Raw genomic sequence first — 15,706 nt, forward strand, 5'->3', positions numbered from 1 at the left:
GTGAGCTTTAAATTCCTAGGGGGGACTGCGTCATGGCTTGTCGCATGCAAGTCTAACAAGTATGAGGTGTTAGTCCATATCCAAAACAATTCAATAGACCTTTTTATGGGAGGGTGAGGGAAGTAAATGATGACCTATAGGGTCTGAAAAAAAGTTAAAGATATCCAATGTTAAAACAAGTTGTTGCATTTATGTGAGATATACAGCTGGAGGTTATGCCTAACTAAGAGGTTTTTTTTTTATTGAAAGTAGTTGTTACCTATCATTATTTTTCTTTGCAGGGCTTGATATAGGAAGATCATTGGATACAACATAGGAAAATGCTAATTGATTTTATTGGGTCTTTGATGAGATTGTCGCTTGATTTTCTTCTGGTTAGCTGTTAATTGAGTTTTAAAACTTCCGTGAACATGTTAGAGCCCTACTCAAGGTTCACGGTGGAATAGAATCTCCGAAGCTTGACTATATTATTGTCACATAATTTGAGCATTAAAACAGCAACATGATGTTTTCTTTGAATAAAGTTTCCAATCGTAATGATATTTTCGTGTTGGTTTCCTTGTTTGTTTGTTTTTTTGCTTTTTTGCCTTGAGCACGCGATCTCCGTCAATACACCTGAGAACAAAGGTTCAATTTCTGCTTCTCACGAAATTAAATAAGGGTTGTGTTCTATTTACTCTTTGGCCTTGCATTGTTGAATGTTGAATCAACAAGTATTTGTGACAATCATTAAAGAAAACGACCGAGAAAAGTAATATATGGTCATATATATAGCTTTAGGCAAGCTTACAAGGAGAGCTCCCAGGTTGTTTATTCTTACTTCCCTTACTGAAAAAAGAATTGAAGGAATACAACAATTTTCATTCTTTTTTGTTTTTTTTTTTTTGTTTAGCCTTGATTAAAAGTGATCAGATAAAGAAAACCAAACAAAACAATCTAAAACGAATTAAAATAAGAAGAGGTGGAAAATTAATAAATCTCCCCTAACATACACCCTGCGAGCATTTAGTTTCTCGTACGCTTCCCGAGAGAAAGCACTGCGAGCAACCCTTTGTTTCTTTTGGTGAGCCGCCATCCGGTGCCAAGGAGAAATAAATTAAAATTTGTAAGTCCCGAGATAAAATAAAAACAATGCTTATGCAAAATGTTGGGGGACAAACAAAAAATATCTCTTGGAAGGCGTACGAAAAACCGAACTTCTCGCAGGCCAGGGTACCTCACATAAGATGTTAACCTGATTACTTAACAATATTATTCCATGGGCGCGCATTGGATACGATATTTGGAAGTACGAAATACGAGGGAAAAAAGGGAGAAAAACCTAGCAAAATCGAAAAAAAAAATTGATGAAGGTGCGATGTTGTGAAATACCTTGGTGGTCAGACAGAAGCAGGCTCATCACAAAAACATTCCTTACCTTTTCGTGTACTTCTAAACGTCGGAATTAATCCAAAGTTTCCAGTTCGTGCTCCGGCGAAAGAAGAAATAGCTTTGCAACGCACAGCGCAATCATTTGCCATATAGGGTCAAACTAAGGTATATGAGCTGATAACCTAGATTGAGTGAACCAATCAGAGCATGAGAAATTCATTAACCAAGGTTGAGAATTTAATTTAAAAAGTTAACCTGGCTTGAACCTGTGATCGAATTGAAAACCAGTACCTAGTCAGCAGTCAAAAAAAAATACAGCTGACTTCAATGACCTCTAAAATTGGTCACGTGATGCTGGTCAGCGGATACCTTCTTTTGACAGGTGTCAATTGACATAACATGGATGTCCAATATCAAAGATTAACGCTGTAAACGGTCCTTAAGGGTATTTATTATTATTATTATTATTATTATTATTATTATTATTATTATTATTATTATTATTATTATTAGCAGTAGTAGTAGTAGTAGTTGTATTATTACAAGGACAATTGCCGGAACACTCCCGTCCCTAAAGGCTTTCTTGCCTACACACCTCCACCCCGACAGTCCGTATGGGCAGGCGAAGGTTGACGTCATAACCAACATCTTTCGCATCCATAGATTTCCCAGAAAATCTTACCCATGGTGCTCTGCTAACATTATGCAATAGACCATTTTCGAATTTTCACGGCTGGACTGGATCTAGCATGGAGTGGAGGCTAATGCAGGCAAAACTTTTCGGGTTAAATAACAGCTGCTCTGATCTACCGACTGAGCTACAAGGTCAGACTGGAGCAAGCCGTGGGAACTAAACTCAAGATCTTAAAGTCGTGGCAATGAACATGTACAAGTACAAGGAAGGGTTACCTTTTTGCAAATGTTGGCCGCGTAGCACTTATATTTCAACAGACTTAACTGATTAGAGTGTTATTTGAAGTGCTAGTTTTCTACCCCATATGAACCATGAGAGCGTCCAAACATTGCTTACAAGTGCATTCGTTGAAGATAATGGGGGATAATGATGACAAGAAAACTCGCCAATGATGTCTGCTGTAGGCTTGAATAGAGAAGTGGTGTGTGATTGTATTCCAGAATCTCAGTGAACACAGAATTCCAAACGCTTCCAGCCTTTTTTCGTTTTTTTTTTAGAGAGTTTTACAAAATATGTGGGGCAGCGAGGCATGTATTAAGAAGGAAACGACGCTCACAGTTGTGAATCGCTCCCCTCGCTCATGAATTCATGAGTAACGTTGTTCTATGTCCGTCATTCACGTACATTTGAGTTGTAAGTTAACGAACTTATATCTTTCGTAGCATTCCGATAGCATCTTGTAACATACAAGATACATAGGGAGCTTAAAATATGGAATTGTTGTCCTAAACACCGTGAGACCCCTTAACGGGACGAGAATCATCTCCATTAGTTTTAAGGCCAGCCCCTGCCATGGCTATGAACTAACTAAAGTGACCGGATCTTTGTCCCATGATCGCTTAAAGCTAAGGGTTCGCGTCCCGATCAAGCTTGAAGCTCTTCGGGATTATTAAAATTGTTTTAGTTTTTATGTCCGAAGCGATGTTCCTATTCTATAATAAGGACTCAACAAAACCGATTTTCAGAATTAGGGTGCCGATTTTAGAGATTGTGACAGAGCAATTTTTTTTTTTTGGCATCTCGAACATTATAAATAAAGTTGCATTTCGGTAGCGAAGATTAAGAACCCTTAATTGATTTTGCGCGATCATTGATAAAATATAAATATCTTTCTCTTTTTTACTTTATCGACGTTCGCGTGAAATCATTTAACAATAAAGTATCGCGTTTACAAACAAACATCACTCTAAACTTGTGTTTTGTCAAAAATAAAAGTTTATTTCCTGCCTGTTGGCGATCGTGCATCAATTAACTTCTGAGAAGAAAGAGAAGAGTTATAGAATAAGATAATTTTTATACTTTTATGGCAAGCGCGCAACAGCCTGCCGTTTGCCATTTTAAGTAAACGCAATGTTAAATCGCTCTTACATCAGATATGGCATAACGCAATCATAGCTTCTCCGTTACTTATTGCGTACCTTTTGAACCGTACTCGTAACACAAAATTAGACCTTTGATGCAAGAACTGTTACGTCGTATTTAACGGAGGCAAATCTAATCTCGCTTTCTCTGAGGTGCGCGCTCTTGAAAGATTTTAGATCCTGCAATTCGTCATCCTGACTCAAAGTGCGTTTTCTTAAAGCCATCAGATGGCCCATTCTATTCATAGTTTTGTCGCACACTTGGCACGTGTCAAGCCTTGCTTTTCTAAAACTAAGCACGTCTTTTAAATTGCTATTAAATACATTTCGAAACGCTTCAAAACTAATGACAGGTCCCTTATTTCTCTTTCTTAAACTGGTTGTTTGCAAACGGGGGTGCACGCGGACAAATTCAGACCACATTTGACGCATCGAAATGTTTGAGTTGAAGTATTTTTTGCACCGTGTTCGTGACTTTCGATAGTGTGATTCTGTTGCCTTGTAGGAAAGTATGAAGTCTATGAACGCATTCCTTGCTGCAGGTAAAAGTTTCCGAGGCGTCTTTTGTCCCCTTTTGTCAGGTTTTACTGATGGTCCCCTTAGGTCGATTTTATTCAGCAGGACTTCTATTTTGCTTTTAGAAATGCCATAAACCTTTCTGAAAGCTGTTTGCACACCTTTCCAAGTTTGGGTACGTGATACCTTATTTTCCGCACCCCACGAAATGTCAATGTAACCTCCATGAGTTTTGAGAATAAATAATTTTGTTCGTTATATGGTTTTCTGTGAACCATGTTCCTTTGCTCTCGAATAATAATTTTAGTTCTGTTTATGCCTTCCTTTAAAAGGCAACCACGGTCGCAGCATGTAAAATTAATCTGATCCAAGGCCTTAAATGGTGCATTCTTACGCCATGTGGGTTTTTTTCTCTTTGGCACGTAAATCCTCATCAACCTGCTGTTTTTCAAGGTCTTTCTCCCTTTTTCCACTGAGCTTGCTACTGGATATCCTAGTTTGAAATAATGCCATGGTCTAGTCACATCAAATGTGTATACCAATTCATTTAGGTCAATCTCATCTGGACCACTGCTCTCTGCAGGCAAACGATGCGGAGAATCATCATTACTCCTCTGAGTCATTTCTTAAACCTCTTTGTGCTTTTTTTTCTTTTAAAGGGTTTTTCTTCTGTACAGAATAGTCTAGCTCTGAATTCTGTTATATTAATGACGCATGAAGCTGTTGACACCCACACTTAAGTTCAAGTGTTCTAGTAACGCCAAGACTCGACGAGGCTAATTGATCACAACAAATGTCATTAATTTCGATGATAAATTCTGTTCCGTTAGACTCAAATACAAAAAGGGACAAATATTGATTGTGATAGCATGGAACTGCTTGACAGCTCTTTCTTTCTCGTACGTATGGGGTGAGGAAATGACCTGTTGTGATTTCACGCAAAGGGCAACAGTAATACAAGTGACGCCTGTTGCAATCGAAACGTAGATAAAAACGCGTGATTGCGGGATTTTCGGAAAATTCTGGTTAAAAAGTAATATACAAAATTACCTTGAATTGCCTGCGTCATTTCAGTAACATCTAGATTTTCTTTGTTTGTTTTCTTTTACTACAAAATGCCCATTGCCCGCTCCAAATTGCCATTAAAAAATAAGTTCACTTACCCACAATAACCTCTGTGAACCCGACATTTGAGACAAACAAGCCTTAGACGCATTATGTTACCAAAGGTTCTTACACTACTGTAGTGTAGGTCACGTGATGGACATACGGGATATTAGGAGAGCGGGAGAATGTTATTAGGAAGGTCTTGAGCTTAAAGGAGTCTTAAATGCGGTTGTGAGTTCTCGTTAAGCACAGAATACAACATTGGCGACGAGAACAGGATTGTCCTTAGTGTGAGAACGGAATGGCGACACCAAGTTACGAGTTTGGAGGACTTTTGCCCTTCGATTGCAAAGGTGCTATTACATTGGTAGCGCCTCGTTGGAAAAAATGGAAAAAAGCGTACGAGTATTATATCCTCGCAAAAGGAATTACAAACAGTAACCAAAAAAAAGGTTTGCTTTTACATTCTGCCGGAATCGAAGTACAGGAATTGTTCGAAACCTTGCAAGATCTAGGAGCGGCAGAAGGAGAAAATGATCGCGCTGACGAATATCAGATAGCATTGCGAACTCTTGACGCCCATTTCAGCACGCAATTAAATGAGCCCTACGAAAGGCACATTTTCCGAAGCCTCAAACAAGAAGAAGGAGAAACGGTGGATCAGTTTATTACTCGATTACGAAAGCAAGCAGAAGACTGCAATTGGGAAAATGCTGATGAGCCGATTCGTGATCAAGTCATTGATAAGTCTCGATCGTCAGAATTACGGCGAAAACTGTTGATAAAGGGAACCGATTTAACACTAGCGAAACTCCAAGAAATTGCTCGTTCATTTGAGGCCGTAGATATTCAGTTGAAAGCGATGTGTGGCGAGGAACAACAAGTAAATCGCATCTATCATAAGGAAACCGCTGACCAATACAAGAGTCGTGGAGGGAAAGGCAGGTGTTACCGGTGTGACAGAGAAGGTCATTTCAGTCATGATAGATGTGGCCCAGCGAGAAACGCGGAGTGTCAGAAGTGCCATAAAATAGGGCATTTTGCCGCAGTTTGTCAAACCAAAAATGTATCAAGCTAGGAAAACTTCTCATCCCAGGGTGTGCGAAAAAAGGGGAAGTTTGGTGTGAACTCAATTTGCGAAAGCACGTCCGGAGCTAACAGCGACAACGATGAGTATGCATTCACTGTAGACAGTGGAAACATAGGTGGGATGGTAACTGTTCAACTTGGAGGTGTATCCGTGGAAGTGCTTATCGATTCTGGTGCGAGCACTAATGTAATTGATAAAAGGACATGGGAAGAGCTGAAATCCCAGAAAATCAAATGTAAATCCCAGAAATGGGATCGGAAGTTGTATGCTTATGGGTGTTGTGAGCCTCTGAAAGTTATCGGTTGTTTTGAGACAACAGTAGTCCTGTGCAAAAGTGCCTGTGAAGCTGAATTTGTAGTGATTGATGGGAAAGGACAGCCTTTGTTGGGCCGAAAGACAGCAACTGAGCTCGGGGTTCTCCGAATAGGAACTCCCATAAACATGATAAGCAGTGACATTGTGGAAGAATTTAAAAAATGTTTTCAAGGTGTGGGGAAGCTAAAAGGGTACCAATTAAAGTTGCACGTTGCCACTCCTGTGGTACAGCCCCTGCGCAGGCCACCATTCAGTCTAAGAGACAAGATTGAGAAGAAACTGGATCAGCTGGAAAGCATGGATATCATTGAGAAAGTTAACACCCCGTCTTCATGGGTCAGTCCTGTCGTGGTTGCTCCAAAACCCAACGGGGAGGTGAGACTTTGCGTGGATATGAGGCAAGCGAACTGTGCAGTTGAGCGTGAAAGGTACCCTATCCCTACCATCGACGAAGTGCTTCAAGACATGAACCGCAGTAAAGTGTTCAGCAAGTTGGACTTAAGGTGGGGGTACCACCAAATTGCATTGTCAGAAGAGTCTCGTGAAATTACAACATTCATTACACACAAAGGCCTGTATAGGTATAAGAGACTAATGTTTGGAATATCATCAGCCCCAAAAAAGTATCAACAGGTCATCCAGCAGACGTTGCAAGACATTGAGGGAGTACATAACATCTCGGATGACATCATAGTGCACGGTGCGACTCAGGAACAACATGACGAGCGACTGCGAAAAGTGATGATGCGCCTACGTGAACGGGGCCTTACCCTTAACTTGGAGAAGTGCCAATTTTCCATGAACAAATTGACATTCATGGGCCATGTGCTTTCCAGCCGTGGGGTAGGAGTGGCGGCAGACAAGGTGAAAGTGGTGGTAGATGCAAGAGAACCCGAATCTGTTTCTGAAGTCAGGTCATTCCTCGGTCTGGTGAATTACAGTGGAAGATTTATTCCAGATCTCGCAACTCTATCAGAACCGCTTCGAAGGTTGATGAAAAAGGGTGCTGAGTTTAAATGGGGACCCTCCCAAGCTGCAGCCTTTCAGAAGATGAAAGAAGAGTTATCCCGAGCTGAAGTTCTCGGATACTATGACAAAGAAGCTGTGACACATGTTATTACTGATGCAAGCCCAGTGGGGTTGGGTGCTGTGCTTGCCCAGAAACAAGGAGGTGAATTCAGAGTGATTATGTATGCTAGTCACAGCCTTACTGGCGTTGAATGCAGATACAGCCAAACTGAGCGAGAGGCGCTAGCCATCCTTATAACAGATCACAAGCCGTTGGAAGTTCTGTATTCCAAGAAGTCAAATCCCCCAGCGCGCATTGAACGTTGGGTATTGCGCATGCAAGAATTTGATTACACAGTCAAATACAAGCCAGGCAGTGAAAACATAGCAGATGCCTTATCCAGATTGATTTGTCGGGACCACCAGCAAGGGCGAAGGATAGAGAACGTTGCGGAGGAGTATGTGCGATTCGTAGCCCAGACAGCGACTCCAAAAGCCATGACGACACGGGAGGTGGAAGAGAATTCACATCACGATAAGGAGCTCTCCGATGTCAGACAGTGCATCCGTGTTGGTGACTGGAACAACAAAGAAACAGTTCAATATTTTCCAGTAAGAGGAGAACTATGTACCAAGGGCAAAGTAGTTCTGCGGGGGACCCGCATCGTTATCCCCCGTAGTTTAAGACGGCGGGTACTGTCTATTGCACACGAGGGTCACATGGGGATAGTTGCCACGAAATTAAGGCTGCGAACAAAAGTTTGGTGGCCTGAGATAGACAAAGATGCAGAACGCTATGCACGGTCCTGCCATGGATGTCAATTAGTCGGACAACCTACGTCACCAGAGCCTTTGATGCCCACTGAACTACCGCAAGGCAAATGGCAGGACTTGTCTTTAGACCTTTTGGGGCCGATGCCACATGGGGAGTACCTGTTGGTCGTTGTTGACTATTACACCAGATACTGACCGCTGACCGACATGGAGATCAGACGTCGAATCAATCGCTCTAAGTTTTTTCAAACATTTTTACTCTTATCATCGCTGATCTTTGAGATAAATGTTTCTCAGCCCTTTGGCTATGTTCAGATAAGCTGTGGTTTTGGATTACGCCGTATTTCCGGCTATCGTGTGCGAGATCACAAGCCTTCTTCTTCTATCGAAATGCTGAATCGTGCGAGCGGCCATATTGGAATTTGCCTTCAAAGAAAGTTCTTCAAGTCACGGCTTGCATACTCTGCCAACTGTACAGCTTCTTTTAACCCGTACGCTCTAGTGTTGTCCCGAAGTGGTGATGTCCATCCTCTGCCAGGCCCGACTAAGGTAATAAACTCCTCAAAAATTGGATTGCCAAAGAAACTGAAGTCCAACATGAAGGTTGCTCATCTCAACGTCAGATCTTTAAAATCGAGGGAGCATTTTCAACTTGTTGAAGATACCATCATTCAAAATGGATTTGATATCTTTACCATTTCTGAAACATGGCTTGATACATCCGTCACCGACCAAAGTATTGAGATCTCTGGCTATCAAGTCTTCAGGCAAGACCGTGGGCTTCTCAAATCTGGTGGGGGGTTGTGCACTTATGTTAAAGCCAGCTTAAAGGCGTCTGTACTGAATGAATTATCTTCTGTGTCTACCGATGGTTTCCAACAACTTTGGCTGAAAGTACAATGTAGAGCTCATAAATCTCTTTTGGTTTGTAATGTTTACCGTCCACCAAATGTATCAGCTATAACCAGCTTTGACTACCTAGCTAGAAGTTTTGTGGATTCTATGTTAATGAACTTCGCTATTGTCATACTTGGCGACCTCAACTGCAATCTTCTGCACTCCTGCCCTGAGGCAAACCAACTTCTAGATTTTATTACTACCTTTAATTTGACACAGCTGGTTACAAAACCAACAAGAATTACGGATGCATCCTCGTCTCTCATTGATGTGATCATGATTACAGACAATTCCATCGTCAGTTCTAGCGACGTACTTACCTGTTCTATCAGTGATCATAATCTGGTTTATGTGATATTAACACTAAGGACACCCAGAGTCAAGCCTTCTTATGTTACTACAAGGAGCTTCGCCAATTATGATGCAGAACAGTTTTGTAAGGACTTAGCACTAGTTCCATTTCATGTCATGTCTGTCTTTGATGATTTTGAAGACCAAGTGGATACGTTTAATATCCTGTTTGCCGACATTTTGGAAGCTCATGCACCAATAAGAAGGATTAAAGGATAAAATTACTGCCCGTGTCCTTAAGGACAGTTTGCCGGCCATATTATCAGTTATTACAAGCATTATGAATAATTCATTTAGTACCTCTACATTTTCGAAGGCATGGAAAATGGCCGAGGTTGTTCCCGTGTTAAAGTCGGGCTGTTTCGAAGATCCATGTAACAACCGACCTATTTCATTACTGCCTATATTATCCAAGGTGTCTGAGAAGCTAGCTCACCGTCAGTTTGTTGACTACATAACCACCAATAAGAAGTTGTCTGAGCACCAGAGTGGCAATCGTAAATTTCATTCTACAGAAACTGCTCTTTTACATGTAACAGATGATTTTCTTATGTCTATCGATAAGAGTGAAGTCTCTGCTGTTGTTCTGTTAGATATGTCTAAGGCATTTGACAGTGTCCGACACGATATTCTCCTTCAGAAACTACAACAAATAGGTATTACGTCATCTAGCCTGGAGTGGTTTCACAGTTACCTGTCTGGTCGTAGCCAAAGAGTACGGATTGTGGATGCTGTTTCAGCCTCTCTTCCCCTAAAATATGGAGTTCCACAAGGTTCTATATTGGGACCTGTACTATTTACCATCTATGTAAACGATCTCCTGGCTGTTCCAGGCCATTGTAAGTCTGTGTGTTACGTTGATGACAGTAAACTTTACCTTTCTTTCCGCTCAACTGACATAAGCTATGCATTCCGCTGTTTGAATGAAGACCTAAGAGAAATTTGTAGATGGTGCTGCCAAAATTCCTTACTAATTAATCCGGAGAAAACCAAAGTCTTACTCGTGGGAGTGCCTCAATTACTGCGTAAATTGCCTCCAGTGTCGATCTCACTTTTAGGGAAGGAAATAACACCAGTTTCTGTGGCTAAGGACCTCGGTGTTCTCATCGACCAGTCCTTAACTTACAACGATCATGTTGCTAAAACTACCTCTAATTGTCTATTTAAGTTAAAACAGATCAGTAGAATGAAACACCTTCTGGACAGAAATTCTCTTTTATTAGTGATGAACGCCTTTGTTTTTAGTAAACTCTTTTATTGCTCAACTGTATGGGCTAACACATCTCAAAGTAATGTGAAGAAACTCCAATTAGTACAGAATTTTGCTGCGCGTATCGTGTTAGGTCTCAGGAAATATGACCACATCTCAGACGGCATAAGATCCCTCAACTGGCTCACTGTTAAGGACAGACTCCTTCTCAACGATGCTGTAATGGCATATAAATGTCTTAATAATTTAGTCCCGAAATATCTGGCTAATATATTTGTATCTCGCTCTCAAATTCATACTAGGGCTACGCGATCATGTAATCTTTTACACATCCCTTTATGTCGTCTGTCATATGGACAACGTTCGTTTACATATCGTGGATGTAAACTTTGGAACAGTATTTGTAATAATTTGAAAGCTGCGGACAGTGTAAAATGCTTCAGGCGCCGTTTAGCGCAGAAGCTATTAAGTGGAGGACATTTGTGTTCAGTTAACTTGTAAATTATATTCAGAGGTCTTTTGTAACTGATTCTAGCTTTTAAATGTAACGTTTATTATATTATTCCTTTTTCTCTTTTCAATTTATATATATTTTTAGACATTGTAACCGAAAAGCCCAAATTGGGAGTTACAATAAACGTATGTATGTATGTATACTATGAAGTAGAAATCTTGACATCAATCGTCGCGTCCCAGATCATCTTGCGTCTTGAGAGCATATTTGCTGTCCATGGTCTACCTGTGAGCATAACGAGTGATAACGGACCGCAGTTCTGATCCGAAGAATTTGAGAAGTACCTTGTGGATAATGGCATTCTACACCGTAAGGTTACTCCATTATGGGCCCAAGCCAATGGCGAGGTAGAGCGACAAAACCGGAGTTTGCTCAAAAGTATGAGGATCGCACAAGCGGAAGGTAAAGATTGGAGGATAGAGCTCGTTCACTACCTCGCAACCTATAGAACAACGCCACACAGTGTTACCGGAGTCTGCCCGGCAGAGTCATTGTTTGGGCGAAGAATACGCACAAAGCTGCCAGAGTTATGCGAGAGAGCAGTAAATGATGAGGAACTACGAGACCGTGACTGGGAAAAGAAGACTAAGGCGAAGATTTATGCAGACACAAGTAGAGGCGCTCAACCTTGCGATCTCCAAGTGGGAGACCAGGTGCTTCTAAAGCAGAAAAAGTCGAACAAGCTGTCAACCAATTTTCAGCCTGAGCCTTATGAAATCGTAGAGAGAAAGGGTAATAGTGTGGTGATTCAGTCCCCGCAAAAGAGTCAGAAAGGTCAATACCATAGGAACGTGACAGAAGTCAAGAAATTTAACACAAGAGAAGAGGAACCTGATAAAAGTAATGATCATGAAGAAGAGCCACCGGTGGATCATCATGACATGGAAGGAAGACAGCAACGAAACAGACACCCTCCGGATCGCTACGGGGAATGAGATCAACAGTGAACAGTGATTATTATCTGCTCTTTAAGATTGAACAACGTTGTTGTTACAAGGAAAAAAAAAGTAGTATAAATGTCTTGAACCTCAAGGACAATGTTTCTTTTGGTTGAGACTGATTGCGACTTATTGATTCGAACTCAGCGTTTGGATTGTGTTTGACCACTAAGGAATATGCTTTATATTCTGTAAAGAAAAGGAGGGATGTAGTGTAGGTCACGTGATGGACATACGGGATATTAGGAGAGCGGGAGAATGTTATTAGGAAGGTCTTGAGCTTAAAGGAGTCTTAAATGCGGTTGTGAGTTATCGTTAAGCACAGAATACAACAACTACAAATGGATTACCATAAGGTTTGTCCAATGCCAAAAATAGTAATAATGCAACATATTGCGAGCTGGAGCCCTACCTTTGCCCGGCTTCAATTTTTCAACGCCCTCATCCTTTCTTTCATCACACTGAATCAAAAAATGTTTTATATTTAAGTACTTTGTCTATGCATGAACGGGTCATCTCAAGATAATTCTATTAACAGTTGTTTGTACTTGTTATACTTAGGTGTTGCCGACATCAAAGGTTTCTTCGCAAGACTCTCATTATGCCAGAAAACTAAAAACCAACCTTTTTGGAATCTACTGTGCAAACGAAGACATTATACACTGTTTTTTTAACGACGAAACCATTGCGGGAAGTGGTCCGAACGAGGTAGTATCCTTGCTGAGCTACCTATTAAAAATACTTCATGAAAAATATGGACCATTTCATCACCTTATCCTTTGGTCAGATAATTCTCCATCACAGTTTAAAGAGTGCTATCTATTCTTGTCTGGAATACCTCATAAAAGAAGAAGTGTTTTTGCGAATTGACCTTAAATTTTTGTTGGAGGGACATTCTTACTCCATTTGTGACAGGCGATTTGGCTGCATTCAAAAGTATTTTGACTGTCATGAAACAATTGAAACTCCTCAAGATTGGGAATTAATTTTGAGAGATCTGAGTAACGTTAAAAGCTACTGGATAACGCCGGATTGCATCATGGACTATAAATCTTTTTTAAGGAGGGAGTACATTTCCAGAAGTGAAGACGTGGAAAACGCTAAACTCGATGTGAGAAAGATAGCCTTTTTGAATTTTGGGTATGGAGAAATGGAAGATGAAGAAGGAAACTTGCGTCTATGCAAGCACACTGAAACAACCTTCGTAAGATTCACGCTGAACACAAGGGAAAAACCAAGAATTGTCTCGTTCGTCAAGAAAAAGCAAGCTGGTGATTTAAATCCTGATCACTTAGTTCCAGTAACACAAGAAAGAAAAGCTATTTGAAGCTTGCTGAAAAATATTTGTCTCAGCGGGCAATAACATTCTACGCCTCATTAATAGGTATCTCTCGAGATAACGATGATGGCAAAAGGTAAAAGTGCAAAAAAAGTATTTGTTTTTGCAGTCATTCATATATTTCATAATAGCAAGGTAATGGAAGAAATTTTTCTGAGGTGCCAAGAACGAGTACTTGTGCGAGTACGAGTATAGGAAACTTGACCCTTTATAAACAATTCTTTTGTTATTTAAATTTTGCCAGCCACATAACAAAAGAATCCTTTGTTTCGGCAGCCAATAGATCTTTGGTTGGCACATTAATGACAATAGGTGACGTAACAGTGAATATCGCTATTGTCTTAAACAGAACTAAGCGAGAGTTAACTTTAGCTAAAGAAAGTTAACAAGGGCATAGAGCTGAAAGTCAGTAAATCGCCTCTGAGTTTGTCTTCCATTTATTACGTAAATTGGAGAATGATTGTGACTATCTAATGGTGACTTCTTTCTTAGATGACCTGGATTGAGGAGAAAGTGACCTCATTTACTCAGTAGCTTAAAAATGAAGTGTGAATACGGCACAATTATGCATCACGAGAGTTTTTTACTAATTAAGACGCTCTCACACGCGGCATTTTTAAGTTAGTGAGTAAATGACGTCACTTTCCCTTGGATCCAGCTCAAAATAAATAGTTTTTCTCTTTAAATCATTTCATAAAATCTCGCATTTCGAGTATTCAGCATAAGCACTTTCGAACTGCAAAGAAAAAGGATAAGTGGTTTTTGATCGTAGTAACACTTAAAGAATAATCATTCTCCCTTACTTGAAAAAAAAAACAATTGCCGTAGTTTAACCCTTTCACTCCTGTGGGGTTCCCCATTGACGAGTAAAATCGTCTGGTGTTAGAGTAAAATCTATAAGTCTCAGTGGCCCTTACAGGACCCTTACAGGAGTGAAAGGGTTAACTTATGTGTGATAATTTCCTCTCTATTGCCCGTTCACTGTTTACTGCATTCAGTACGAATTTGCAAGTGATCAGCACCAATATACCCTTCCACGGTTTTTGACCGCCATCTTGGCTACGGGGCAAACACAGCTAAATTTACAGTAACTGTATGAGATTTTGGTCGACTTTGAACGGCTGTAGTGCCGCTAAAAAGAGACAGATTTCCAACTTTTGCCACTACTTTAAATAGTTTTATTGATATCATCCATTCAACGGAAAAAGAGGACCACCTCTGGGGTGCTTACCATTTAGCCAAAAAATCCGAAAATTTCGGTTTGAGGTCAAATGGAGAGGCAATTTTCCGGAGAATCTTTTTGGAAATTGTGGACAACCTCCAGAGATAGTCCTCTTATTCTGTTTGGAACGGAGTTCACGAAATGCTGATACCATTTGTGAGACTCCTTCCGTTTCCAGGCCCTTTCTCACAAGATCGAGTAAAATATGCGGGATGGAATGCTGTGTATTAAATGGTAAGCGCCATTCTCATCCGGTTTGTCATTAAATTCGGAAAATTGCTTACCTTTATGCAACGATCATTCCATCCAGATTATTTGGCTAAATAGTAAGCACCCCTGGACGTTGTCCACAATTTCCGAAAAGATTCTCCGGAAAATTGCCTTTCCATTTGACCTCAAACCGAAATTTCCGGATTTTTTGGCTAAATGGTAAGCACCCTAGATACCGCGAGAATTAAAAGTCAGTTGTGTGAATATCGAAAAGAATGCGTAGTTAACTTATGAAAAATCTGAATGAGAAACGTTCTCCTTCGGCTTATACAGGGTAGACAAGGCAAAGGCAAATTATTTTTTTTGTCAATTTTCGAGTGAAGTCCAGTAACCTTGACGCAATGCACTTTTATTGCTGGATAATTCCTCTGAGGCGGGCGTGGCTTGGTAAATCTTCACTTATCAATTGCAAGAAAACCAGTTTTTAAAAACTCTAAATCCTCAATTGCTTTTGTGGATTTTCTTTTTAAAGTTATTTTTTTATAAAAAGGCGCTCCCTTGGCATGTTGCAATTTTACCATGAATGAAACACGCATTAGTAAAATAAAGAATGTGACTGAAAAATTCTCATAACAGCGTGTGAAATTCTAGAACAAAAAACGATAAAATTCTTTGAACGCTGCGAAAATGTTTTATGGGATATCGAAACTTTCCTTAATTCATTTAAAACGACAGTGTCTTTCTTTTGTGCCTTGATTTCTGTTTGCCAAACCACTGTATTTTTGCAGG

The 15,706-nt window shown here is 40.4% G+C and overlaps 1 protein-coding gene across 1 annotated transcript; it reads left to right on the forward strand.

The window, feature by feature from the left end:
* The first annotated feature begins 5,350 nt into the window (after window positions 1–5,350).
* Window positions 5,351–6,127, forward strand: LOC138017777 (uncharacterized). Its single transcript, XM_068864759.1, has one exon. It carries the CDS (start codon window positions 5,351–5,353, stop codon window positions 6,125–6,127), a length of 777 nt encoding a protein of 258 aa, XP_068720860.1.
* Window positions 6,128–15,706: the final 9,579 nt, after the last annotated feature.

The sequence above is a fragment of the Montipora capricornis genome, chromosome 9, assembly GCF_036669925.1.
Source record: "Montipora capricornis isolate CH-2021 chromosome 9, ASM3666992v2, whole genome shotgun sequence".
Taxonomy (NCBI): domain Eukaryota; kingdom Metazoa; phylum Cnidaria; class Anthozoa; order Scleractinia; family Acroporidae; genus Montipora; species Montipora capricornis.

Coding starts and splice junctions, on each gene's coding strand:
- LOC138017777 (XM_068864759.1), top strand. CDS start 5,351: ATGGCGACACCAAGTTACGAGTTTGGAGGACTTTTGCCCTTCGATTGC.